This window comes from Sturnus vulgaris, chromosome 8 (assembly GCF_052056855.1).
Source record: "Sturnus vulgaris isolate bStuVul1 chromosome 8, bStuVul1.hap1, whole genome shotgun sequence".
NCBI classification, from domain to species: Eukaryota; Metazoa; Chordata; class Aves; order Passeriformes; family Sturnidae; genus Sturnus; species Sturnus vulgaris.
In genome coordinates this window covers 31,528,391-31,555,602 of record NC_142250.1, presented here as the reverse complement: position 1 = coordinate 31,555,602, position 27,212 = coordinate 31,528,391, and the positions used below count along the sequence as shown (strand labels likewise).

General features: G+C 40.5%; 2 protein-coding genes across 3 annotated transcripts in view; one reads left to right on the top strand and one right to left on the bottom strand.

The window, feature by feature from the left end:
- The window catches only part of HSPA12A (heat shock protein family A (Hsp70) member 12A), a 52,980-nt gene extending 47,763 nt beyond the window's left edge, over positions 1 to 5,217 (top strand). For both annotated transcript variants that reach the window (XM_088169376.1, XM_014872551.2), the window contains exon 13: positions 31 to 5,217. In XM_088169376.1, the coding sequence (XP_088025502.1) occupies positions 31 to 665 (635 nt within the window). In that variant the 3' untranslated portion in view covers positions 666 to 5,217. The remainder of the gene's footprint in view (positions 1 to 30) is intronic.
- A 10,219-nt stretch (positions 5,218 to 15,436) lies between these two features.
- LOC106850890 (pancreatic triacylglycerol lipase-like) lies at positions 15,437 to 26,624 on the bottom strand. Its single transcript, XM_014872550.2, has 12 exons — positions 26,459 to 26,624; positions 25,524 to 25,678; positions 24,957 to 25,082; positions 22,889 to 23,023; positions 21,793 to 21,901; positions 20,514 to 20,633; positions 20,155 to 20,274; positions 18,589 to 18,707; positions 18,331 to 18,460; positions 17,240 to 17,351; positions 16,743 to 16,910; positions 15,437 to 15,535 (listed from the first exon to the last, which is right to left on the bottom strand). Exons 1-12 carry the CDS (start codon positions 26,505 to 26,507, stop codon positions 15,472 to 15,474), a joined length of 1,407 nt encoding a protein of 468 aa, XP_014728036.2. The 5' UTR covers positions 26,508 to 26,624; the 3' UTR covers positions 15,437 to 15,471.
- Between the last annotated feature and the right edge of the window lie 588 nt (positions 26,625 to 27,212).

The following is a 27,212-nucleotide window of genomic DNA, read 5'->3' as shown; positions in this document are numbered from 1 at the left end:
TTTTATTGAACGGTCTCTGTTTCCGTTCAGGTGAAGTGTTTGATAAGCCAGAGGTGACCAATGTGAAGTTCCTGTTCCTGGTGGGCGGCTTTGCCGAATCCCCCTTGCTCCAGCAAGCCGTGCAGAGCGCTTTTGGCTCCAGGTGCCGGGTCATCATCCCCCAGGATGTGGGTCTGACCATCCTCAAAGGAGCTGTTCTCTTTGGCCTCGACCCTGCTGTCATCAAGGTGCGGCGCTCCCCTCTCACCTACGGCGTGGGGGTGCTCAACCGCTTCGTGGAGGGCAAGCACCCGGCCGAGAAGCTGCTCGTCAAGGACGGCACGCGCTGGTGCACCGACGTCTTCGACAAATTCATCTCAGCCGACCAGTCTGTAGCCCTGGGAGAGACTGTGACACGCAGTTACACACCTGCCAAGCCTTCTCAGTTAGTAATAGTGATCAATATCTACAGCTCGGAGCAGGACAACGTCAGCTTCATCACCGAGCCCGGCGTGAAGAAGTGCGGCACCCTGCGCTTGGATCTGACGGGAACTGACGCTTCCGTGCCCAACCGGCGCGAGATCAAAACGCTGATGCAGTTTGGGGACACTGAAATCAAAGCCATGGCTGTTGATGTTGCCACCTCTAAAAGTGTCAAAGTTGGTATTGATTTCTTAAATTACTAACAGCCCTTTCCCCCCCCACCACAGCCTGTTTGTGAGACTGATCTTCCACCGTTCCGTTTTTTGACTTTTCGTCTGTCATGTCATCGCCTTGAATTTCAGCAGGCTATATGAGAACAGCTAGTGAGGTGGGGTATGTTGTGTTTGTGTCCTTTGGTGACCAGGGACTGCGTTTTGAAAGACCCTTAAAAAGTTTGGGGAGCAAAAGTTCCAGAGGTAGTAAAAATTACCAAGTTACTCAAGCATGCTTAAAGATCTACCTTTATAAAGTAAACACTGATTATTGTTGGGTCCTGAAGGTTAGTTAAAAAAATACCAAGTTGTAATCTCTTTGCCTTGTTCTTCTTCCTCTTCCTCCTAAGAAAAACTCACTAACCCATGAGGCTGTTGTAGGGAGTGTATCTGTGTGGGATATCTGTTTAAACAGCACCATCCTCTGGCAATGGGAACAAATTAGTAGTTTTATTGTATTATTTTGATTTTTCCCCGTGCTTTCAGAACTTAAAGTACTGAAAATCAATGACTCAAAGAAATAGGATCTAAATTACCCAAATTCTGGGTAAAAAAAATCCCCAGAAATCCGTAGAATTATATTTAGGAAATACATATGTGTTTTGGGGGCCTAATGTTGATTGCTCCAGTTTGAAAACAAGGCCTTTGTTGTCAAAGCTCTCACAACAAGCTGTAGGATTAATTAGGTAGCATTACCCTCATTATACTTCAGAAAATAATATTAAGAACAAACCTATTTCTCTTTTGGGTCTTCTAAACTTAATTTTATTAGTGTCCATCTGAAACCACAGAATCACAGAGTAGTTGAGTTGAAGGGGACATCCACTGACTATCTGATAAAACCTCTCCGTTCTAAGCAGTATCAGTCAGAACAAGTTGCTTTTTACAATTTTTATTGTCTCCAAAATGAAGATCCCTAAGCTCCAGGCAACTTGTTTGACAACCCTCACTGCAGAAGGCTTTTTTCTTAGGCTTCAAAGGAATTTCTTGAGTTTAAATTCGTGCGCGTTGCCTCTTCCTTGCTCCTTCACTGGGTACCTCCGAGAAGTCTGGCTCCATCCTCTTTCCCGCCTGCTCTCAGGCATTTGAACACATTCCTAGAATCCCCTGAGCCTCCTTGAGTCCAACAGCCCCAGCTCTCACAGCTCTCCTCACATGAGAGATCCCCCAATCCCTTCCTGCCCTTTGTGACCCTTTGCTGGTCTCCGTGCTGCGTGTCCGTGTCTCTTGTCCTGGGAAGCACAGAGCTGGACCTGGCACTCGGACATGGTCTCAGCAGGGCTGAATCAGGGGAAGAGTGGCTTTGCTAGAGCTGCTGACAGTGCTGTTCCCAGTGCAGCTGCTGGCATTCTGCATGGCAAGGGCACGTTGCTGGCTCACACTCAGCCTCACTCAGTGTCTGCCACAATGCCAAGGTGCTGCTGGGCTGCCAAGCTGCTCCCCAGACACTTGGGCCACAGCTTCTCCTGGTGCATGGGCTATTCCTGCCCAGGTTCAGGGCTTTGCACTTGCCTTTGCTGAACTTTATGAGGTTCCTGTCTGCACATTTCTCCACCCTGTCAACATCCCTCTCACCTATCTGCTTTGTCAAGCACTTCCTCAAGTGATCATATTTCTTTTCTTGTTCATTCCTGGTTTAGATTTGGAAGCACAGCTAGATGATGACTGTATAGAAACATTTAAACAATTCAGAAGAGACAAAATATTTAGATCAAAAGTACCATAATATATTTTTTGTAGCAACCGTTTTAATTCAATAAAATATATTGCTGGGTTGAGTTGAATGGCCAATGAAGTGGAAGGCAGAAGTCAATAGAATGAAACTACAAATAGCATTAAATAAAGCATTCCTTACCTGGCAGTGAGCACAGAGCTCTTGACACATGAGAAATGCACTGATGGCCATGGTAGCATCTTGTTTTCCAAATAACAACTTTGTGAAAACGTTTCCTTAAGCATGCTCACCTGGCAAAATTTTTTTTGCAGCTAGAATAGTTTTTATTTTGCAAAATGCTACAGGAGGAAAACTTCTGAAACCTACATTCTGTATCTGCCATGAACTGACAACTTCAAATTCAAATCCTAATTTCACTCCAAATTAGCAGACTGGTACCAACCTGTAGAATCACCCTAAAATGCTGACACTTTCCAGAGCATTTATACAGAGCTGCCTGATTACCTGCTGGAATTCATTACAATTTCAAAACTCTGCAACATTAATTATTAACCTAAACCTGCCTTTTTAAAAAGTTGAGCATGAGTTAAATCCATTACTGACACTTTTGGGAGATGAAAGCTTTATCAGTTATTTCATTAATTTATGTTCCAATCCTGCACTTAAACCTTCTGTGTTTATTCTGGAGTTTTGCCACAGTAGAGAGGTGCAGAACTGATCCACTGCATTTTGTCATTGAGTTTTCTGTGTCTCCTGCAGAATTCCCTGGTTGAATGGGAAATGTGTTCTGCATTCAGCTTTAAAATAAATAAATAAAGGACTATGAAGAATGCTAGTCAAAGTATCCTGCTGGATACTTTCTATAATTACAAAGTGTGCTTGCTAGCAGTCGATTTCCTGCTGCCTGCTAAATGCTTTAAAAGCTAAATACTGGGAATTTTTTTGTGTGTGTTGCTTTCCATGGTTTACAAACAAGAGAAACTTTAAGATGAGTTATGAACAATATAATTTTATGTATATACAATATTTAAATATTGTACAGACTCTTTCTTTCTACAGTGCTATTTTCTTGTATAAAAATGCACTTTGCCTCTGTTGATTTCATTCAGCTGTTAATTTTAAATAACACAGTTTCTCAATCAGCTTCTGTAATTATAGGCTTTTAAAAGATGGTAAGATATGAAATGTAAAAGGCCGATCTTATAATAATAGGAAAGAAATGTTGGTGTGTCAGAGAATACAACATTCTTCCTGCAATGCAAGTCATACCAGCTAAGCACATCACACAAATGCAATAGTCTATTGCTGGAGTTTTCATTTCTTTGTTTCAGATGGTGACCATTCCATCTCCAGCAATTCTTCATAATAATGGATGAATCCTCCTGTAAAACCAAAAATCAGCTTGTAAAATCTGGGTATACGGCTTCTTCTCTGGGTTTTGGGTTTTTAATAAGGATCTTCTCTAGTTTAAAAAACAACAACAACAACAAATTAAAAACTACCTTCCAAAGCCAGGCAACACTCTTGTATTGTAGCTGCAGGTCAGACACAGTCTCTGTCTACCACTTCCACCTGCCACAAAACAAAATTATTATAGAAAAATAGGCTTTGCTGTCTTTGCATGCTATGTTAAGCTGAATCTGTCCAGTTCTGCACAGATTTGTTTTCAGTGGCCTTAACACGGGATTTGGTCTAGTGAGTGGCTGCCACCCCTGTCTCCCCTGTGAAGAAGAGGTGACCTGCAAGATCAGGTGGCCCCTGATTTTTGTGCTGTTTCCAGCCTGTCTGCAGGGAAAGCTACAGGTGTTTTCTGCAGCTCTTCTGAAGCTCAGTTCCTTGCAGAGCAGTGATCCTCTGCCCTTTCTGGTTCACCTTTTGTGAGATCCCATCTGGATCCAGGCAGGGGCTTGTTGCTGAAATCCCTGTGACTGTAAAACGTGGTTTACATATTTTTTGCACTTCCTCCTTCTGTCTGATGAGAACACTATCAAGCTTATCTTTGCAGAGCACTGAACTACTGAACAAAGTCCCAGCTGTCCTTGTTGCCCTCTTTCAGAATGGAAAATTAGCTTGTCTCTCTAAGGAATTAGAATTGTAAAATAGAATATTATGCTGTGGTCTGTAGACTATAACCCAATAAAACAACTTTACACTGTAAGAGGCATGTGGATGCCCGTTTCGATAAAGGATGTTAGGCTGTAAAATTAATATGAAATTTACTAGGAAATGAGGCATTTTTAGAATTGTAGTTGTGATACTTTTGCAGGACATTCCCCTGCAGAACATTTTTTTGGTAGGGGTTTCAGATGACATTGTGCAACTTAATGTTGAAAAGACAACAAGGCCAGCTATCCATAGTGAAAGCAGAAGGTCTTGGCAGGAGTTTTGCTCTAAGCAGCAACTTGCAAGTTTGGGTCCAAGTTACTGAACTCTAGGCTGAAGTTTAGCAGCTATTTGTGATGGAATGATTAATTGTGCTAGAATATGATAAATGTGCAGTGGTGGTTAGGACAGTTTGCATTGGTATGAGCATACGAATATTCATATACAGGAGTTTTAATGCATTATTATGAGAAGGCTAATTATATATTGCAGAGATTTAATAGCCAAGATAAGCTGCATATTTATGGTATGAAGTGGCTTAAGCGGATGAATAGTATAAAAGTTGTTGGGCATAATGTCACAGTATCTCACCTGCTTGAAATAGTCCTAAACTATATTATGAAACCAACCATTGTGGTCTTGTTCACCTCTGTGCAAGATAAATTCAGATTTCACTGATACTTGGAGCTGTTCACAACTTGTCTGGATTGTATCTTGAGTGTTCTTGTGTCTTCAATCATGTCAAATAAAATACCTTAAAACAAATTTCTCTTTTTGGATGCTGCAATTCTTACGGAAATGGCTATAAAAAGAAACCTAATTTATTATGAAAGTGGGACAGGCCAAGTGGTTTTGCTTGAATTTGGGTGCTCCTTCATGTGTGTAACTGAGCAGAAGTGGCATCAACTGTCTGTATGGCTTCAGTCACTTGTGTGCCCAAGGTGGAACTTCACTGCTGCTCATGACCCAGCTCCCAGCAAAATTGGTGTAGCTCTCTGAGTAAGGTGTTTGTTGGAGTTCAGGCAGAAAGACTTTAGGCAATACCAAAAGCAGATCCAGTATTTTCTGTAAGGATGCTCTCAGAGAGCCAGGAAATCAAATATAAAATCTGATATATAAAAGAGAACTGTAATCTCTTAGGTCTTTTATTATTAAAAGCTGTTTTATTGTTAAAAATGCATTAGCAGGCCAATAAGCTGGCCAGTAATTAGGTATATTAGCATGAGAATGTGACTCTTTATAGATCTAGGGATGTTCAGTGAGGTCCAGCTGCACTGAAAAAACCCCTTGCACAGCAGTTTGTGCAGTATTACATTTTTCTGCTAACAGCTGTAGGCTGTGTCCCTCTGAAATTCAGTGGTGTTGGCACAAGCTCTGGAGGTGATTCAGTGGCACGGGTGACCTTGGTCCACGATGCTGCAAAGATGCAGAGTGAACTGAGATGCTTTAGCAGCCACTACACCCAACTTCCACCTATTTGCTGCAATGAAGGTGTTTTACAAGTGCTTTATGACTATAATTATAAACACCACCTTAATAGGCTGGGTACTGTATTTAACTTGTAATGAACTTGATTTCAGCTAAACATTCAATTAATGTTACTAGTACAATGGGAAATATAATTACAGTCTTCAGAGACACATTAAGAACCAAATTTTGCTTTCGTTGTTCTTCCACACTGCTGAAGATTCCAGTGGAGTTTCATGTGTTTGCATTCAGAATTTGGTCCTTACACTGGACTTTTCTAAATTTTAAGGCTTCATCTTGACAGAAGGGATTTTGTGTAAGTTGTTGACCTTACTGACCTTACTCACGTAAGACCTTACTGAAATTTGCAGATTTTGTATTCGTGTGAACAGCTATGGAATAAAACAATTTGTAAAAAGGCCTCCCTGACAGCAGCGTCCAACCCTGTCTTAGGGACAGTGGATTCAGAGCTCCTTTACTCAGTGCAAGAGCTGCTTGATTTTCAAGAGGTGCAGCCTGGGTAAATTAGTGAGAAGTGCAAATGCTTTGTGTGACTGGAATTCAGGCCTGGTTTTTGCCAGTCTTGTACTTACATTTTTTTAGGAATAAATTTTGTTTTATTAGTTCTCATTCATGCCTTGCTGTGTTCTAACAATCAAAAACATTTTTGTGGTGGAATCAATGCAGAGTTACAGTAAGGTATTGTGCTTTTTTCCTTCAGGTTAGAGACTGGAAAAAAAGGAAGAAGTTTCCACCACAGCCTGTGCAGTTCACAGATGCAAAGATAATTTCTTACAGCAAAAACTGTCTTGTGCCATCCTTATGCCAATATATTGAGTTAGTTAACTGCAAACATTTTTCTGCAAACCAAGAAATTATGTATTGTCTTCAGTTAATGCACTATTGATTAGGTACTTGCTATGATTTTAAAGTAGTACCTCTTTTCTAATTTTTCAGGGATTGTAATAATAGGGAAAAGTTTACTAGATGCCATATCCCAGGAGCTCTGGCTTTGTGCCCAGAGCAGAAATTACTGAATGAGGCCATGGTGTTCATTACCATGCAATGGCAAAAAAAAATTAAGAACTTGATGGATTACAGCCACTATGATCCTTCTATCAGTGTCCACAGGTGAGCTGACACAGACAGGGAGAAATGAGAAATAAATCCAAGCTTACTCTGGGAATATTGTGAGCTGCAGTAGAGCCAAGACATCAAAGGAGGACGATGCCAGACGGAGTGTAAGGAAACAAAGGAATTGGGTGGAGAGATGTGTAGGCAGGACCTGGATGTGCTAGAACAGAGGACAGAGGCACTGGAGTGCTCCAGCAGTTACAAGGTCAGGAATGGTTCCAAAGCAGAGTGTGAGACAGAGCTGGGACTGCCAGGGTGTGTTGAACTGCGGCAGTGTAAGGAGTTGGAAAGGTGACTCTCCCTTTCCTAAGGGCAACAAGGAGTATTTCCTTCCCTTTGAGGAGTAATCTCTGCACCTCTAGTACGAGCTCCCGTCTGCCATCAGCTGATAAGGGCAGACAGCAGACTGAGCACAAACACATCCTCTGTATTCCAAGGAGCAGCCTCGGTGCTGCCCTGGTGCTTCTGTCCCTGCGGGCGTGCCCTTGGTGACACACACAAGGCTGCAGCTGAAGCACTGCAGGGAACGGGTTGCTCAGGTTTATTTTTCATCTTGTGACAATCATGGATCTGTTCTCTCAGCCTGTGTCCTCTCACCAACACTTTGCCTAGATGACTATTCACCCCTCAAAATGAGTGGAGTTGAAGGAAATTAGCTGTAAATAGAGCAGAATCCAGCAGAGAAGGTGCTGGTTCTTCATGATGTATGCAGGAGTTGTATCTAAATGTGTTTTTTTCCCACAGGCAACATTCCAGCATCCTTCTTCAGATGATTTTCTCCCTATGTTCTTTGTGTTGGCAGAGGTCTGGATAGCAGTACTGTCTGCAGGGTGTTGTGAACACACAGACTTGTCCATGAAAAATTCCAGTGGGCAGGAGAATAGATTGGTCTACTCAGGAAACAAGGTCAATGTTTCAGCCTGATAATTGTGTAAGGCAGCTGAAGAATCAGGTAACATCACTGAGGATGTCCCAAAACACTTTTCAATTAATGTTGTAGTTCTTTTGTTTTGTCTTATGGGTGAAACACAAGAGATTGGAGATCAGAAAGTAGCACACACTTATCAAGGATGTTACAGGACTGAGGGGATGTGACAAACTCCACTGGCTATATCCCACAGAAACAATTTTAATTTCTCCTCTTCAGAGTCAAGTAACATAATAATTCAGTTGTTTTTTTTTTCTCTTCCCTGTTCAGATCCATCCAGTGTTTTTGCTGACTTCAACTGCAGCTCTGTCAGAGCATCAGAGAAGATGCACATAGCTGGAAAGGACTTCAGGCATCAATCATATATCACCTTTTGCTGTAAAACAATATTAGCTCTGCCTGAACTACTCCCAGCTTTTGCTTTTTTAAAACTTGTGATGCTGAAATGTTGTCACCTGCTTGGGCAGTTTGTTTGTTTCACTGTCCTCATCTGTCTGAAGTCTTACATAATGTCAGCTTTGACTCTCTGTGGTTGTTCTACCCCTAGAGAACATGGGAACAACTCATCTCATTCCTGCCCTGACAGCTTTTGACATATCTGAAGACCAGTTTCATGCATGCCCTGAATCTAATTATTTAATTAAATCCCAGATCCTTCAACCACGTTTTAAAGACCTGTGATCTTTTTTATGCCTCTATTGGGAGCTTTGAGGATTAGGTGGTGGATGGTGATTTCTGGCAGATAAGCATCTTATTGCTGGGAGGAGATTTGGAAAGTGATGCTGAAGTTGTTCTGTGTGAACACACGTGAAGGACTCGTGTTGGGAGCACCTCTCTCCAAAACAGCCCTGGTGAAGCATCAACAAACGATGGAATGGGATGTGGGATTTGAGGCACGTTGTGGTTTTGTCTTTTGCAAACATTGATTAAAGGCCTTCTTGTGTTTAAGCTCAAAGGTATGTGTTTAAACCTTAGGAGTTCATGTTATATGGGCTGGGTGTGCCTGGGATAAATGGCCCTTAGGAGGTAACCACAAGTCATGGTTGTGAAGCAGACTGTGAGTTTTCCACTCACTTTGCTTTTGGATTTTGCATCATTAAAGCATTTTCCTTGAACTCCCGTACTGTGGAGGATCTGATAAACTACTTGTGCTTTGCTGGCCTGAAGTGTGTCCAGCTTTTCAGCTGCATAAAAAGTGCTGCAATGAAAAACTTCAAAGAGGGTGAAAAATCTCTGACTTCATGAATGACTTGAGGGGGAAGTTTTGCCAGGGGACACTGAGCTTTTTACTCTGAATTTAAAATACAGGAAAATATTCCAACCACAGAAAATCAGGTTCCACTCTGAGTTAAAGACTAATTTAATCTGGTAGTCACCCCTATTTTGACTAGCCATCAGCACCTCTGGGTGTCTAACTCTCTCTTACACACCCCTGCCATTAAAATCTCTGGCTTTTAGTGTGGCTGTTATGGGACATCCTGACCTTTGGAAAATGAAGATCTAACTGGAGAGTTTTGGAAGACAGTGCTTTTAACTTTTATTTAATAGCTATTTTACTCAAATTGATGGCTGGGAAAGAATCACATGATCTCTTGGGAGATTCCCAATGCTCTGTCACCTGAAACTATCAAATCTTTTGATGCCAACAGTGAGTGATAAACCTTGTGCATCACTGTTTCCTCTCTGCTTAACCAGTGGAGAAAGCAGAGGTGCTGTAAACAAGAAAACAGCTCACTGTAGTGCAAACTCTGCACACAGGATTTGTTTCATCTGCTCTGTTCTACTCCTTTAAAGCTGAAATAAAGCATTATTTACACTCTCCATGCCCAAAATACCTCACAGGAACAATGAAGATTGTGGGATTGGAATGAGCAATTTGGTGTGCCCAGAAAACCCTAAAAGATCTGTCCTGTAGATGAGCAGTTCTGGTTGGAAACACCTGAACAACTGGACCAGTTTTGGATACTAAGGCAAAGCAAAAGCAACTGGAGAGACTCCTCAAATTTATTGAACCTTCTGGGGGCTTTTTGTGTGTGAAGTTATATTCATCTTCCCAGAGTACTATTAGCATATTCACCTACATTTAAATAATTAATTTCCTTGTTATACGCCAACTCTTAATTTTTTGTTCTTTCAGAATTATTGAAATCTGTGACAAGAGGTAATGATACGAGGAAATGCTTGGTTTCTGGTTTGTTAATCAATTCCATAATATCTCATTCTTCACAATTGCTTTATTTAATAGCACCAATTTCTGCTTTCAGGTCTTGACTTCCCTGTTAAGCATTTAAGTTTCAGAATTTTTTTTAATCTTTTAACCTTTATCCCTTTGATTTTTTTTTTCTCAGCCTATAATTTATTATACAGTCTCCTGTCAGAGGAGGAGGTAGACTAGGTGATTTTTACTGTATTGCAAATTATAATTATTATAGTTATTTGCATTAGTAATGGATTCATTCTTATCACTGAAAACAATTCCATTATCTGATCAGACAGTTATCTTCACACTGTCCGTGATCATATACTTTCATTAGGCACCTCTTTCTCTGTGGGTCAAAAGGAGAATTATTCTTTGGTGCAGTCACTCTGCTCTCCACTTTTAACATTTTTCCTTGCTTAAAAAAAAAAGTTTTTATTACCTTATGAGAGAGTCCTATGCAATAGAAATGTGCAGCTTTCTGCTGCTGTGTTGCCATCCCTTCAGACCCAGCACATCAGCAATGTCCCCTCTGTCACAGCCACCAGGAGAGGCTCCCTAATTCAGTTTCTGTGGGAGGGAATGAGAGGCTGATTTTCATGACCCAGCAAAGATGTTTTGGCTCCTTTTGGAGTTAAAGCAAAGGCTTGAAGATCTGCAGTCTGTGCTTAATGAAGAGGAGAAGCCTCCTTTGCCAAGCCTTCCCTGAGTTCTGTGGGAGGTGGGGATTTGGAGGTGGGTGATGGCAGAGGGGCAAACACGTCCTTTATAGCAGGGCTATAAAATGCACTGGAAATCAGATGCACTGATTTCCAAATTGCAAGCAAGGGGGAGATGAGAAAGGTTGGAAAGAGATGTGAGGTCAGGGCAGAGAATCCCCCAGGGGACTGAGAATACCTTGGCGAGAGCTGGAGGTGGTGGAGAACCCTTGCACACTTCCCTCTTGATAATTTTTTTCCCCTCACCAAAAGCGAGAAGGCTGGCTGGTGTTTGGGTAAAGAATTAAAGACAATATAGAAAAGCTTAGTCTAAACTCAGAGTTTGTTTAATTTATTTTTAAGCAGCTCCTGTGGTAGTTTCTGTAGTCTGTAGCCAGAAGACAGAGCTCTTTGTGCTGGGAGAAGGAAGGGCTGGCTCCTGCTCTTCCATCACCTCAGGCAGGACAAGCTTTTCCTGTGTTTTGCATCCATGTAATTAAGGTGATGACTGTATGTATTCCTCCTCCATGGAGAACCTCTTCTGAGTGAGAAATGGTGCTGCACTTAGGACTGCACTCACTTTCCAAAGAGGATAATCAGGACTCCCAGAGAATCCATCCTCTGAAAGTGCACACCCCAAGCTGAGGCACTCAAGCCACCAGTAATGTTCATTGCTGTTATTTTTCATGTGGAATTGAGACTTAGGTTATATAAATTATATGTCAAATTACAATAATGTGAATTATTATCTGAACAAATGCATTACTGTGGAGGTTTAGATCCTTTTTTTCCCTCTTCACCTCCCTAATTGGTTAGATGTGAAGCATTATCTACTTAATGCGATTAAAGGTAATATTTTTCATAGGATAAACACTCAACAATAATTCCATGGGCCAGAGCACAAAGAGGGACTTGAATGCAACTTTTGTCTTTGGGTCTCACAAAATATAGGTCATCAAAGTGATAGCAAGTGCAGTAGCCACCCAGTTGTTACTGTGTAATTGAGCACAACATTTAGACTAATTTAAAGAGTACTTTGCTTCTTATTTCTGTTTGTCTGCAAGCACAGTTTAGAAATAAGTGTCAAGTAGGGCACTATTAGTATTTTTTGATTTGGAGCTGTGGAGCATCACATCAACCCTCTCCTTTCTTCCACTGCCCTCTGCTGACCCAGTTAAGAATGGGGATACACCTTACCTTTTTCTTCAAATTTTAGGAAAAAATGGTATCTAAACTTATTATATAATTTCTTTGGCAAAAAAGGGTATTTTTTTCCAGTGTATGTCTCTTTTGTCAAATAAACTGCTCCTAGTTTATATCAGCAATAAGATGTTAACAAATTTAACCTTGTTTTTCCACACTTTAATACAGCCACACATAGTATGTATTTCTGAAGGATGAAGGTGGGGCAGAACAGTTTGGGAATTACACTTAAATCAAGAAAAACAGCCTTCAAGGCATAACATCATAAAATTCCTATTTGCAACCTCTGAGGACACATCCCAGGAAGGTATGGAAATAAATATACAGCCATAACACTCAGCTGGGGCTAGGTGATGAAAGCTCTAACATGACAAACTAGATTAAAAAAAAACCCCAGAGATTCAGGAAGGAGAATTCATCCATGCCAAATTAAGATACACTCAAATATTTCTTGAAGGATAGAACCTCATTATGCTACTGATTTATGGTGCAAAGTAATGACTGTGGACAGCATTGTCTAAAGACAACAATGAGCACTGCTATATTGCAGTAATAATTAGAGTCACAAGAAATCTTCAATTTTTATTTTTTTTCTCTAATTCTAAGATGATTTGTGATAAAGGGGGAACAAGTATTGTACACGGTAATATAAAATGTAATGGAAATACATGGCCCAAGTTGTTCCCATATTTAAAATATTTAAAATTCTTCTTGCAATGCTGCCCACCAACAAAATAATAGTAATTTCTGGCAGGAATTATAAAACCTAAACTATAGCACAAAGCGTTTTTCACCAAATTACTCACTCTATATCCACAATTACAGCTTTTTTTTTTCTTGTGCTGATAACAAAAGATACATTTTAAGATCCTCGCTGTGCTGCTCTTCCTTTAATAAATAAAGTGAGCTTTTCAAAAGCCACAAAACGATGCAGATAAAAATCAAAACATTTCTACATTTAAGGATGCAATCAAAGACTTGCCGTGAATGGTGTGATATTAAAGTTTAAAAAAAAAAAAATCAATTTGCTGTGTATTTTTGAACATGGTTTGTCACAAATACCATTCCCAATAGATAAGAATGATTATATGGTAAAGAGCGTAATTTATATATCTCAAGCGTTCTGCTTTTGTCACTGCCATCGTTAAGGAATTTGACACGTTTGCAGGAGAACAATATATGTCAACTGAAATATATACCAATTAGCCCTAAATGGGACACTGAAATGAATGATGCATGTGCATGCTATACTTACAAGTAATAACATGTGGTTTAAAGTCGCTCGCGTTTTCAAACAAGAATTCTTTTTATGTTGTCATTTTAAAAATCTAATATTTCAAAAGGTCAGGAATAAATAGCACCATTAGCATTAAAAGCTAGCTAAAGGGAAAGTAATTTGTTGTTCATTTAACATTGCATTTTATGTAATAGCTTTGTAAAGTGTTCGGGAGGGGGGGAGAGATTTTACTCTGCTAAAACAGGATGACGGCAGCTCCAGTTCATTATTAAAAGGAGATTTTTTATTATGCTATTGTCAACTTTAACGTCTTGATTCTGTTAGGTGTTTGTTAAAATTACATGGGCTGCTGAAGTGGCTATGGCAAAGGATAATGCTGAGAATATCATAACTGTCAAAACAATAGTGGAGGCAAGAATCTGCTTATTCCGAGGCAATGGAACAAAAGACAAAGGAGAAACTCTTCTGCAGTGTTAGGAAGTTAATAACCCTGTTGAGGTCTCCTCAGCAGGAGGCACTGAGATCAGGACACCAAATCCTGGGAGAGACAAACAGGGAAGGCAGAAGGAAGCAGGAGATGCCAAAGGGATGGGGGGTACATGAAAGCCCAGCACCAGACACCAGCTCCCCTGTCTGTGGCCATTCATAAACCCACAGCTATTTATCTTCCTGGAGAGGTTTGTGTGCTCCTCTGAGGACTGGATGAAATGTAAAAGCCTCTCTTCTTGTGGCTGGATCCTTTCTCCTGCCCAACTCTGGCCATGGAAAGCCAAGGAAGGCTTTGCAGGAGCAACCCAGAGCTGGACTTATCAGAGCCTAATGCAGGACAAAGAACTCAAATCCTTGCATTTATTAGGCCTGACTCTATTATTCTACCACTATAAGACTGACTACATTTGGGAAAAACTGGAGATAAAATAAATGTCAGCTTTTAAGTGCCCTTCTGGACAACATAGCTGGGAGAAAAACACACAAAGAGAACTCTGCTGTGTGCTTGCTGCACTTGCTGCTGCCTGAGGAGCTGCACAGGGAGAGAAGGAATGGAACAGGGGGAGAAGGGATGGAACAGGGGGAATACTCCAGGAATTCAGCAAATTCAACCAGCCTGGAGTCGAGTATTTTCACAGGTGGGGCACCTACCACCTCTCTGGGCAACCTGTGCCAGTTTTAACACTCCTATAATACATAACTTCTTCCATACATCTAATCCAAATCAAGTAGTGCCTTTTAATCTGGGCAAGAAGCAGAAGCAATTTAGAAGGTTTTTAAGCATAAAAGCAAGCCTGCATGTCTCTGACTGAAACTGAAATTGCTGGAGGATATTCTCTTCAGCTGTGTTAAAGCAAGGAACACTTTGGCTTTTATATAAAGAACTTACTTCAGCCCAGAGCATGCCCATAGGTTGCTAATCTTCAGTGCTGATGATTCTTTGTCTATTATTTACATCCCCTATCTCCTTCTCATCACTCTGTGAGAGCTGGCAGAATATACTCAATTAAAATAAAAAAAAAAACAAAAAAAACCCAAAAAACCAAAACCACTGAGGTTTTTTTCTATACTAGAAAAGAAGCGCTCCAACACACAATAAATTGGTTTCCACCTCCACCACTGCACAGAATCTAAAGCCTTGCTGGGGTGTTGATGTCCTTGAGGACAGGGTGTTCTGGGTGGGGAAAGGTCACCCAGAGAGACAGAAAGAGCAGAGTGCCCCAGTCTAGGGAACCAGAGAGAAGGTCCCCAGGAGCAGCAGGTCAGTGTAGCAGTAGATCTCCAGCAGTCCTGTGAGCTTTTATCTGTGAGGTTCCTCTGGCAGCAGAGGAGACAAAGCCCTCTGAGAACACTGAGGGATATGAGGCAGAATTACACGGGGACAGAAATGAATTTTTTTCTGTTACCTGCCCCCTTTCCTCTTGTTTGAAATTATTTTGAAACAGGCTAAAAACAGGGGAATTCTTCAGCAGGTTTTGGCACATTCACTCCTAAAGCTACTCTAAAAATACTGTCTATAGAGAGGTATCCACAGACTTAACCTCTGTCTCCCAAACCAGCAAAATCCCACCCCAAACAACACACACCATCAGTATTACAGCTGCAGATTCCAGTGGTTTATGTATCAGTAGCTTTTATTGGTATCAAGGATTTGGGGATCTGAAGGTCAGCAAGCAGTCAGAGTCTGCAGAACATCCTCCCTCACAGTCCCAGAACCACAGAAACGGTACCTGAGAATAAAATAAATGAAAGTACCTTGAGCTGTCAGCAGTTGTTGAAATTGCACGAGTGGATTTAATTTGATGTTAACACAACCTGATCTGTCATTTGAGACAACTGAACAGAACAAACTTTGAGCTTCTAAATTTGAAATATTACCCCTGGGGAAAGCATTGACAGACTATGCTCATCCTGCTTCATTGCCCACCTTGCTATAATGTTACAGTTTTGGGGTTTTCCCCAGATTTTATGCTACCATCTCTACAGAGTTGGCCACAGCTACTTGTGCAAAGGCAACAAGTCAGTAGAAGGGCGAGTTCTTATCAACAGAATTACACTTTGCCAGCAATGTTTTTGGTGGCTAGAAACTACAACCAGACTTAGGACCTCTGCTTTAAGGTGAGTTTGGGTGCTACTTGGATGTAATTATTTCACTTTGCTCGAAAGTGTTTCCACCTCCCATGTTGTCTTTTAAGTGATGGAATTTTAACTGTGTGTTTGAAAATAGGTTCTAAAATTTGAACTGTATCTTCTGTCCTAGATACCAGCTCTTGATGTGGGTATAATAAAATAACTGATCAAGAAATGGAAGGAATTGATGTTTAAAAGTCCAGGAAAATTAGTAAAACTGGATCCTGCTTCCATAATATAAACATCCAAGCCATACTTCACAAAGTCTAGAGAAATCAATTTTAGCCTCTTTCACTCAGCTCTATATATAGCTTTTCAGTGCAGACTCCAAGTGTTAGTGTTGTTCACTGGAAGGGTGGGTTTATTATAACCATCCTCTTTAGTCAATCATGACCTTATGGGTCACCAATACCAGTGGAATACTTGGCTGGTTCCAGCTGACAGTGAATCTGACCCACAAATAATCTGGTTTTGTGGACAATAGGAACTTGGCAAGAATGATCCTGACAATCCACACCAGCATTAATTTTTCTTACCCAAAGGGTAATACAGAAAGTTTGCTGTTCTAAAGCCTGGAGAGATTTTCAGTTGATCTTGGAGGTTATTTAAGGCAAAGGGTTGAAGTAGTAGTGAATAGAACTATGGATGAACAGAGCCTTGAAAGGAAGAAAAGAAAAGGTTTCCTTGAGAATCTTTTCCTTTTAATGCCCTTAATAAATGCCTTGTGAAAAGGCTTCCAGTCCACTTATAATTTTGTCACTTATCTTCTCCAGTAACTTTCAGGATTTTCACAATGGATATACTTACTCTTTTCCAGTTTCTCCGACTTTTACTGTGATAGTTGCAGCTCCCAGTTTAGGAAAAGTTGGGTTTATCCAGTTGTTGTTCCAAAGGAATTTAACCTTGGTAACTTCTCCTACATTAACTTCTGCATCAATATAGGCTGTGTAAGTGTTATCTGGTTTGAGGGTTCCCCTGTGAAAAACAGCATTGTATGGATGTGAGGCATGGCAACATTTACTTTTAATTACCAGTCTTGTCAAAGAGTCTTGTGGTGGCAAGAGGGTAGAAATTTAGCAGAGAGACAATGTTTCTCCTATTATATGGTAGCAACTTTACTGCCAGATTTCTGATGTAATTCATCCCAAATAACTGTTTTTCAGAAGCAGCAAAGGCAGGTGGGCCTGATGTGCTGCCTTTTTGTTTCTCTCTTCATAAGACCAATTTAAACAGAATTATTAATTACAAATACAAATTAAGAGTTCTAGAAGAAAAGTTTCTTTTCTGTTGAATTTTTAACTTACGTGGTGACCTGGTACTGCTTTGTGTTCCCATCACTGCCATACAGGGCAACATTTACGTATCCTCTTACTTTGCTCTTTCCAGAGAGGGTCACAGTTATTTTGTACCTCCAAACTACACAGAAGAAATACAGTGATTTAGACTGTACCCAGGGAGAAACAGTCCTCAAAATATCAAATTCTAGGTTGTTTTTTTTGTTTGTTTCCTGTCTGTACAGTATAGTTCAGAGCAGAATATACAAAACACCAGTGAGTCGAATCTGTTGTTATGCCTAATGAGAGGAACATGAGAAATGGAAGACATTTGTGTTCCTTTCTGGGAGAGAAAAAGCCAGAAAACGGGTCCATATCATATTTACTATGATACAGATCTCAGCATTTTGACCACGAAGGTTTCCATACAGAGTGAAGCTGGAAATAAAGGGGTGTTAGGGATAAATACAGATACAGAATCTAAGCATCACAAAAAAATTCTGAAGCTCCAGGAAAATAATTTTTGTGGGTGGGAACTTCCTTTGATTGCGCAATTAGCAAAAGGAGCTCAAGAAGATTCTGATTTGTGCTTACAAAGGCAAAGCAGTGTGTTGTGAGAGCTGGTGTTTAGGATAACTGAGGTTATAAAAGAGGTCATTTTGTCCATCCAGTTCTGAAATCAGCTTCTTCTTGGCCTTTGTCAAATGGAGTTTTTGGCATCTCCAACGATGGAGATTTCCCAGCTTTCTTGGCCCCCTCTTGCTGCATTTAACCACTGCCAGTCTGACCGTAATTTTCATGCTGTTTAATAAGAAATTCCCTTTCTACAACTTCTGTGCATTTTCTCTCCTCCCTTCTCTTTGAAACTTGCAATCCACTAAACATCTCAGTAACCTCCAACAACTCTAGAGTTTGTGAGCAACTTTCTTGTATGTAGAGCCTTAAACTGGCATTGGTGATGGAGCAAAAGAGGAAAAAGCATGAAGACTTGCACTGTGATGAGATCTGTTCATTGCTAAAGTTAACTGTCAAACAGGAAAATAAAATTTTAATTATAAAAATTATCAAAATATTTCATTATTAAAAATAAAAGTGTTGCAATGGAAGCATTCAAAACTCACGAGGAAAATCCCTGGCCTCTCCAGTATTCAGGTAAAGTTTCACGAAATCACTTTTAAATTTGTCCTTGAATTTGTCTGCATAGTGACCCATATTTGGGCATCCCCCTTCTGGGCATGGGAAACAGTTTCCCTAGTGAAAACAAATATATCTATTAATAGCATTATCCAGCCAGCCAAGGAAAAGAAATAAAATTAGTCAAAGGATTAATTTTTAATGTTTTCAATAGGGTCCATCCCGAAGCTCTGAGAAATACTTACAGATTGAAACATATCATATGAAGCACAAGTATAGCCTAAAAATCCATCAGGGTACACGATGCTGTCCGAGTAATACTTGTAACTCCTCAAGTGATTGCAAGCCACAAAGTCCCGAGTTCCTATGGAAAGATGCCCCCGGGTTAATTCTCCTTTTCTCTTCCCACTCAGGGAAAGAAACCCACGCCATTGCCATGCATCATTCCTCCTCAAAAGCCTCATCACAATTCTTGGAGCATCAAACATAAATTTGGAACCTTCCTTGCTCCTGATGCACTCACGCCCTAAGGAATGTCACTGGCTCAACAGGTATAAAATGCAAACTCGAAATGCTTTGTGGAGACCGACTGTGCAGCTCAGCCCAGCTCCTGCCCCTCAAAAAACACTTATTCCAGCAATCTGACCGAGTTTAACAATAGAAACGAGAGCTGCCTGAAGCAGGTCTTTTGTAGGCAACAGTTTCATTACCATAACAAAAGAAAACCAAATGAAAAGTATTTAACAGTGAACTTCCTAGGGCAGTGCTGATTTGCTCCAGCTGAGGGCTTCAAAACAAAATTATTATTATTTGGGGGCTGCTTAAGAAAGGGAGACTCTTAAAATTAAAATAATGAATATATTATTTTCCTTTGTGTTGCCTGTATTTTCCTGACTTTAGGTTAAAAAGAAGACCATATACTATGCATTTATTTCTTTGTGCTTTAATTCCCCATTATTGATAACAAGTTTACTATATCAAAAAAAAAAAAAAAAAAAAGCGGGCGGAAGGAGAATGAAAAAGCAATGTCTCCAGCTGCATTGAATAAAACCTGGAGTAAAAAGCTTGCTAGCTATCACGAACCAGTTAATGGATTCCCAGAGTTTCAGGTGTTTGCAGGAGTGTAAGAGAAAGCTCAGATAACGTACTGAAAAATCTTCACAGCAGAAATCTTCGGGGATTTTTATTTATTTTTTTTATCTTATGTGCAATTTAATTTTAGAAAGATCCATAGGAATCCTCTGGTACTTAGAGATTCTATTAGAACCACGTAAAACAACAAAACAGAGTATTTGAGCAACTATGTGCCAATCTTTTTTTAGCTGCAGTCTTTTTTTAGCTGACATCACTTCAATATAACTCTGATTGTAATCTGTAATTTAACAAGGAATCGAATTAATTGCTCTATCTCCGAAGAATTTCAGCTGAAGACACTCTCCCAGGAGTAGCTGTGAGCATCTTTGCCCAGTTCCACCAGTGCTGCTGCTGGGCAATTGGACACAAAATGCAATGTGCTGTTAAAGACCCTTCAAAATCTTTGGCACAGCTCCAGCAAATTTTGTTGCTGATATTAGATCCTTTAGAGGAAACACATTTTCCAGAGGCAAACCCTTTGCCTTGTTTATTTTTTAATTAACTCTGGAAAAGTGGTGTGTTTTTGAGCATTTTAGCAGTTTCACTGCAGTCTGCAGCTGCCATTGCTGGTGGGTACACCAAAAGCTAATGTAGAACACCTGAATTAAGGAAAGATAAGTGGCTACACTTGGAGGGGTGGCCTTCCCCTGAGTTTGTAATGCAAACAGCACACTTACCTTCCCAGATGCCATCGAGATCTACGATCTGTGAAACTGGGTTCTTCCCACACCCGGGCATCTGTTCTCCTCCGTTTGGATAAAAGTCAATGTGTCCTATGGCTGGGGTGATGCCAAAACCTGGAGCATTTGAAACAGGGGTAAGAATGTTTTAAATTAATGTTGTCTCGCACCTGTAGCTGCTGGTGTTGAGTTTGCCTGTGCAACAGGAGCTGTTGGTGACTAAAGGGGTGAATTTGTTCTGTTCTGCCACTGCACAACAGCCTCGGTGAACAACCAGAACACCTAAGTGCCACAGGGCATGAATAATTCAGTACAGTAAATAATAAATAATCAGTGCAGTAGTGCTGCACACTCACCTAAATTGGGGATTGTGGGAGCTGAGTCTGTGTGGATAACGTCAACAAAGTCTGCATCCGATTTATCCAGTCTGACTTCAATTGGAGTGCCTTGAAAATAAGGCTGTGCAGGGTCCAGTCCTGTGAGAAAAAGAGTAGTGTCATGTATAAATAAAGAGATGTAGGTGTAGAATCATTTTGCATCTCATTGAGTGATTTTATGTAATGAATATCACAAATATAGTTGGCTATGGTTCCTTATATCTAAGTAATATAGGCATTAATAAAATGTGGATGTGTGCTGCCTCTTACCAAGTGGCTTTTCTCCCAGGAAGTCACTTGTGACAAGCCTATTAAATTTTGCTGCTTTACATACTTGCATCAATATTGAATCCCAATACTTGGAATTAACTTTTTTTTTTTAATTGAACTTCTCTTTAATAACATTGCTCGAACTGAGGTTACTGTGTCTGCATCCCAAGTAACTGAGCCATCTGTGTGGTTTCTAGAGTCCCTTGCTTGAGAGTACTCAGAGGAATTTGTGCTGATGGCACCCCACCTGCTTGGAGGTGTTGAAACCTGCCTGCCTACGTCAAGCTCCAGTTAGATTTTGGGAAAAACATCTCGTTTCGAAGCAATGAGCTTTGCTTTTGAATCTAGCAGAAAATGGAATCAATTTGCTTCCCAAATTGCCGCAGCAATTTCAGGTGCTTGTAAAGTCTTGCAAATTGCACAGGTTTTTTGCTGCCTTATACTTGCATTTCTTCTTGTCCCTAGGCAGCATATTTTGGGTTTGCTTTTGAACTGAATTTTGTAGACTATTAGTCCAAGTTTCACCGAGCCTGAAATCCCCGAGGAAAAATAACAATTGAAAAGGGTTTTGTTAATGATGTCCAAAATTTTCTTTTATGCATAAAAGGCCACTCTGCTTATAATACAAAATGCCCTTGGCATTGCCTACATGATGAACAAGCTACAAGCTTTAACCTCTGGAAGTGCTGAACACGTTAAAAAAAATCCCTTTGCTGTGTAACACGTGTGCAAGCAAAATAATTATCACACTCTTTTCCCCCACTTAGCACAGCCCTGCTCCTTGGGGTACAGTGTGGAAGGGCTGGTTTCTACAATATTCCAACCACCCCTGACTACACTGCAGCCCACAGACGGAATCACGAGGGAAAGTGAACAGCACGGGTTTGTTTGGTGGCTTCGGTGTGGGTGTGGCTGCAGTCACGGATCATTATTATTAATAAATAATTAATAATCATTTATTAATATTAGTTTGGTAATTATTAATTACCAGTTATCCTGCCAATGCCCGGGCGCCTCCGGCCGGCCTCGCCTGCAGCGTGTGCTCCCAGGCTGTGGCCAATGATGTGCACGTCAGCTGGGGAGTATCCATATTCATCCTGACAAAACAGCAATAAACATTGCCACGTCTGCTTGCATCAGCAACAGGGAAGACTTAAAAAGGGCTGGAAAACCACTTTTAATTTGCCTGCTGACTCAGGAGCTCCTATAGGATTTCAGCACCCCTTTGCCAGTTCTGTCCAACATAGATTTTCCAAACTTCCTTATTCAGCTGCTGCCCTGGTTTGGATATATAGCTGTTATCACTCCACACTGTCAGGAGTCCCGAGAGGCTCTGTGTCCTTCCAGATTCACAGGATGCTTGTCTGGCTTGCAGGAGCTCTTGGTTACACCTGGCAGGTTAAGCACCATGCACAGCTCAGGGAGGGCATGAGATGAGAGATGCCCTCAGCCTTTTTGGGCAGGAATTCAGTAGCTGCAGTGCAGATGTGGGGAGTGGGAGGTGGGTCAGAGCTAGACCCAGCACACTCTCTGATTTTAGTTATTTATAGCTCTTTCATGGAAAATGTGTGTTGAAAGCAGTTAGATTAAGAGAAGGCTTCAGACCAAGCTTCACTTCATATTTAAGTGTGAAGCCAGCTGCAAAAGGAGATATCTCGTGTAGGTTTGGGCACTGTCCACCACAGCTTTCCCTGGGGCAGCTGGTGGTCCTGCTTGTCCCCAGCCAGTGTTCTTGTGAGCTCTTTGGTAGATTTTGGTAGGTTCTGTCTCCATGAAAAAGAAGTTTGCCATTTCCATTATTTCTGCATATTTAAAGTTTTACACTGCATTTGTTAATATCTACAGAGCAACTCTTTGGCTGTACTATGAAAATGTCTTGCAGAATTTCCTCTCCTTAAGTTGGCAGGCCCTGCTGCTATCACACAGTACACTCCCTTAAAAAAAATGTTTCTTTTCTGTACAACTGATCGTGGAGTAGAGGACAATGTTTTCTGCTGGTTACATCTACATTTGTGAAAGTTCCAGAGCTGCATTTCTTTCAAGTGAGTGTTAAAGCTACAGCTGTAGAAGCAGCAGACTCTTACCATGAGGACATCTACAAAATAAGCGATTTCAGCTCCCACGACACGGATGTTGTTCGATGCCTGGGTGTACTGACACCTTGCACCTCTCTTCCAGTTCACACAGATGCAGTTCACATCTTCCACAGTCAGCATCCTCTGTTTTGTAAAACAAAAGTAAAAAACCATGGTAAATACAGTATGGGATCACTTCATGTGGGTCATTCTGGCTCAGCTACTAAATCTTGTGTGAAGTTGTCTGGGAATGATTTGAAAAGCAAAGCTGTAGCATGGATGTGTGCTCAGAAGGGTTTGTGTGATCACCCAGCACTGAAAGGGTGATGTGTAATGTAGTAACCATTTCAAATGCAGTATTTTTTACAGAAAGGAAAGCAATATCAATAATGAAACTTTCAATTTTTATTTTCAATCAAACTTGGTATGTAACACTAAATATGAGCTCTGCTTATGCACCTATTCACTTCAGTGATTTAAAAGTACTACTGTAACTCAAATTCAATTAGAATATTTTTGAGAGTAAAAATCAGGTGTGGTTTTCTGATGCAGACTTTTGAGAGAGAATGTGCTTTATAAGATGTATAAACTGTTGGTGATCATTTTGGATTTAGGGCTTTATTTGGAAATATGTGTACGCAGGCAGAGACTTTGTCACAGAATTAGGAGCTTTAATCTTCTCCATTGAGCTGGATTGTTTGGCTAAAAGTATTTTGTTTTAGCAGCTTAAATATATGGCAACAACAGACAAAGGATAAAAAAGGCAATAAAAGTGTCTGTGACCATGCTAGAAGTGCTAAAAATCAATATGCAGATAGGATTATTGCTTAATGGGAAGGAAAGCAAGTAACAGATATGCATAAGAGGATCAATGTATTCACAGTCCCCTTTGCTCCACTCCTTATTGAAAAGATTCACTGAGACCAGTTTGTTTCTAAATATAAACTAGAGTACTGTGATAAAACAGAGGTTGCTGTAATAGATGAATTTAAGAATTTATCTCATGCCTCTACATCCTGAAAAATTGATCAAATGGATTTAAGGGACAAGCTGAAAAAAACTGTGAGCTATCTCATTGATTGTGAAGTTCCAGGAAACAAACTTCTATTTTAAGAGTGCAAAATGTTAGACAGAAAACTATAAAAACATCAATCTGCTTCCAATACTTTAAACAAATTATTAACTGACAAATCCAACAATCATCCATCATTTTCCCTTAAAAAGAAGCAAGCAATGGGGATGCAATAAATGCAAAATATCTTGATTTTAGTTTCACATTGTTCCTCAGAGTGTTCTCATAGGAAAAATAAGAATACATTATTTTTAAAAACTGTAGCTGTGTTAATGGTTGAAAAACCTTATACTGAAAGTGCTCTCAATTGGTATTTTACTCCATGCTGCATGCCTAGGGGCTTTCATTAGCTCCAGCTGCAATTAAAAGCATGTTTAGAGGACTTGAGAAAACCACAAACTGGAATTGCATAGGGACAGGGTTAAGAAATAATTTGTGGAATTAGCACAAAAATCAATAAAGCAGAGTGCTTTACCACATTCAGTGCTCATAGCAAGTCCTAGATGGAAAGCTTTGTTTGAAAATGCTCCCCTTGAGGTCTCCTTTGGATGTACATTTTTATATCTTTTTATTGCTTTTGGTAATGGCCAGCCCACGTGGCAGCTCAACCCTTCCTGATAGAGCTTCCACAACAGAAACCTTCTCTTGGCTGGAGAAATAGGATGCAGGAGCTGAGGCTGCAGTTATTTCTGGAATCACCCTGATCCTAGCCAGTATCTTACCCCAGGGTTTGTGTTGTTTTTACCAAGAAAAAGGGCATTTACTGAGTCAAATCTTCTTGTCACTCACTTCACTAAAGAGAAAAGATGAATGCATTTTACTTCATGATTTCCTCAAGGTGCAAAGCTATATATTCCATTTGGTAACAATCTGAAAATGTGAACTATTTTTAGCTTTCTTATCACTACAAATACCATGAGAAAAAATGGTTAGAAATAGAGAAAACAGACGAGTTATATGAATGTGTCTATAAATGCAACCTAAGGGTGTCCCTTTGGTACCTACCTTGCACATGTCTGACAGCCAGTTTTCTTCTCCATTGTCTACAAATCCATGTACAATAAATTTGGTCTTCCTGCTTGCATTAAAATTTGAGACCTCGATTGTTGACTTATCAATAGCAGACACCTCCTACATTAATGTAGATGAAAAAATAATTAAATTAGCATAGATAAGAACTTAATAAACCTTTAAATCTGCTTTCTGTAAATAAGTTTTCAAAATTGCAAACACCTAAACTGCGCTTATCTGTGCAGGTGTTTAAAAGTTATGCAAACTCATCTGCAAGAGTGCACATGAAGGTTTATGTTCATCTCCATTGGAAGCAAGCTTTGACACCTGTCTTAGGGCAGACAAGACTTCAGCATGCTTTGATTTATCTGTGGAAAAAAAATACCCCAAAATGCTCAGGTACCCAGTGGGGACCCTGCTAAGGAGCTGGAAGAGGTGATCTTTTGAATAAAGTGGAGGTTTGGCCAATTTTCAACACTTTTCAGGAGCACAGCTGAAGTCTGTGTTCATTAACCATTTTTGCATGCGATTCACTAATGTTTAAACCACAGAAGTTCTTACTTGAAAGTCATCAGTGTTTTCTCTAGTGTACAGGAGGAACTGAGTGTCTATATTCTCTGGTTTCCAGGGTAATTTGTACATTGGCCTTTCTGTAGTCCCAGACCATGGCACATCATCTGTGAAGCACCCAAGCCTTTCATAGCAAACTTCTTCGCCTGTAGCAGGAAGACCAAAACAATAATGTGTGAATGAGCAGAGAAATGGAGCAGTCAGAGCTCATAGCATGGCTTCTCTGGAGGTCTCTGGGGGTCTTTTTTTCTTTGAAAATCCCAAAGTTTACAGAAAGCCAAGACCAGCAGTTGCCCTTTCCTAGATCTTGAGAGGCTGCAGTTTACCCCAAGGAGAGAAACCACCCTATTGCTCATCAGCAAAGTCTTCAGAGGAGTTCCTCTGTGGTACCCTGTGCAATACCTTGGGCATCCTCCCCCAGCTGTTGCTTTGCCCAAGGCAGAGACAGCTGATGAGTTTCTACTAATGCCAAGCCAAAATATTGCAGATAATCAGTAATAAATTGAGACTGTGCTGAACAGCTGACTGCACATGAGAAGTCTTATACTACACAAACCAGTGTCTTCTGCTAAATGCAAAGCTATGCCCTCATTAGACTGCCTCCAGCCGCTGGTCCTGGCTTTTATTCTATTCCCATCACTAATAAGAGTACAAGAAATAATTCCCTATGTTTAGTAGAGCAGTAGCTTTGTTCTGAGATAGGAAACACACACATCAGCTTTTCTTGCTCACTCCTAGAGCAGAATTCCCAGAATGAAGAAGACGACATACACATTCTCATCTCACCATTCCTGTATGCAAAAGTGAACCACATTAACCTCAATCAGTAAGTTTTAAGGCACCAGGATGTAGAATAATATCTAGAAAATAGGTGTAAAACACAGCAGCATAGAAAGGCAGTACAAACATTAAACCCATATGCTTACCTTCTGCTGCGCTGAGCAGAAACAGGGCAAGAATCCAAATTCCAAGCATCTGGAAGAGTAGAAAAAGAAGCAGCTGGGATTTTCTAACTCACTCGTTTAGCAAGCACACTCAGCCCCCTGGTGCTGAATTTTCTTGAGGTGAACAGTGCCTGTTGTTTGTGCAGGATGTATCCCTGACTGCTGTGTGTGCCAGCCAGGTGTGAGTCAGCTTTGTGTTTGCTTGCTCCACCAGAGATTGGGGGGCCATAAATATACAAAAACATCACTTAAATCCAGGGTGACTTTTTTCCTGCTGAAGCTATGCTTCTAATCAGATGTATAGGAGCTACTTGAGAATTAGCAGGAGGAATAGAGAATATGAGCTGCCATTGCCCTTCACACTCCTGTGCTGTGAGAAGTTACAAATCTGACAAGATACAAGGAAAAACCCCCAGACCTGAACTACTTACGATGCAGCCTGGAAGCTCCTGGTATTAATGTGCAAACTCTGCATGTACTTTTTATAGTCTGCTTTATCCTTGGAAATGTTCCTAGAAAGATAGGAATGTTTGTTTCAGATTATGGTTTATAGATAAGATGGAAGATAACTTTAATAGTTGGTTTCTCTAATAACTCCAAAATCCATGGGCATAGATTTATTGAATCTGTGAACTGGTTGCCACAATAGGATTGGAGCTCCAGAGGCTGGTAATTCCCAGGCAGCAACTCATCAGAAGTGGCCCATGAAAGAGAATTATATGGATCTGTGTGTCTT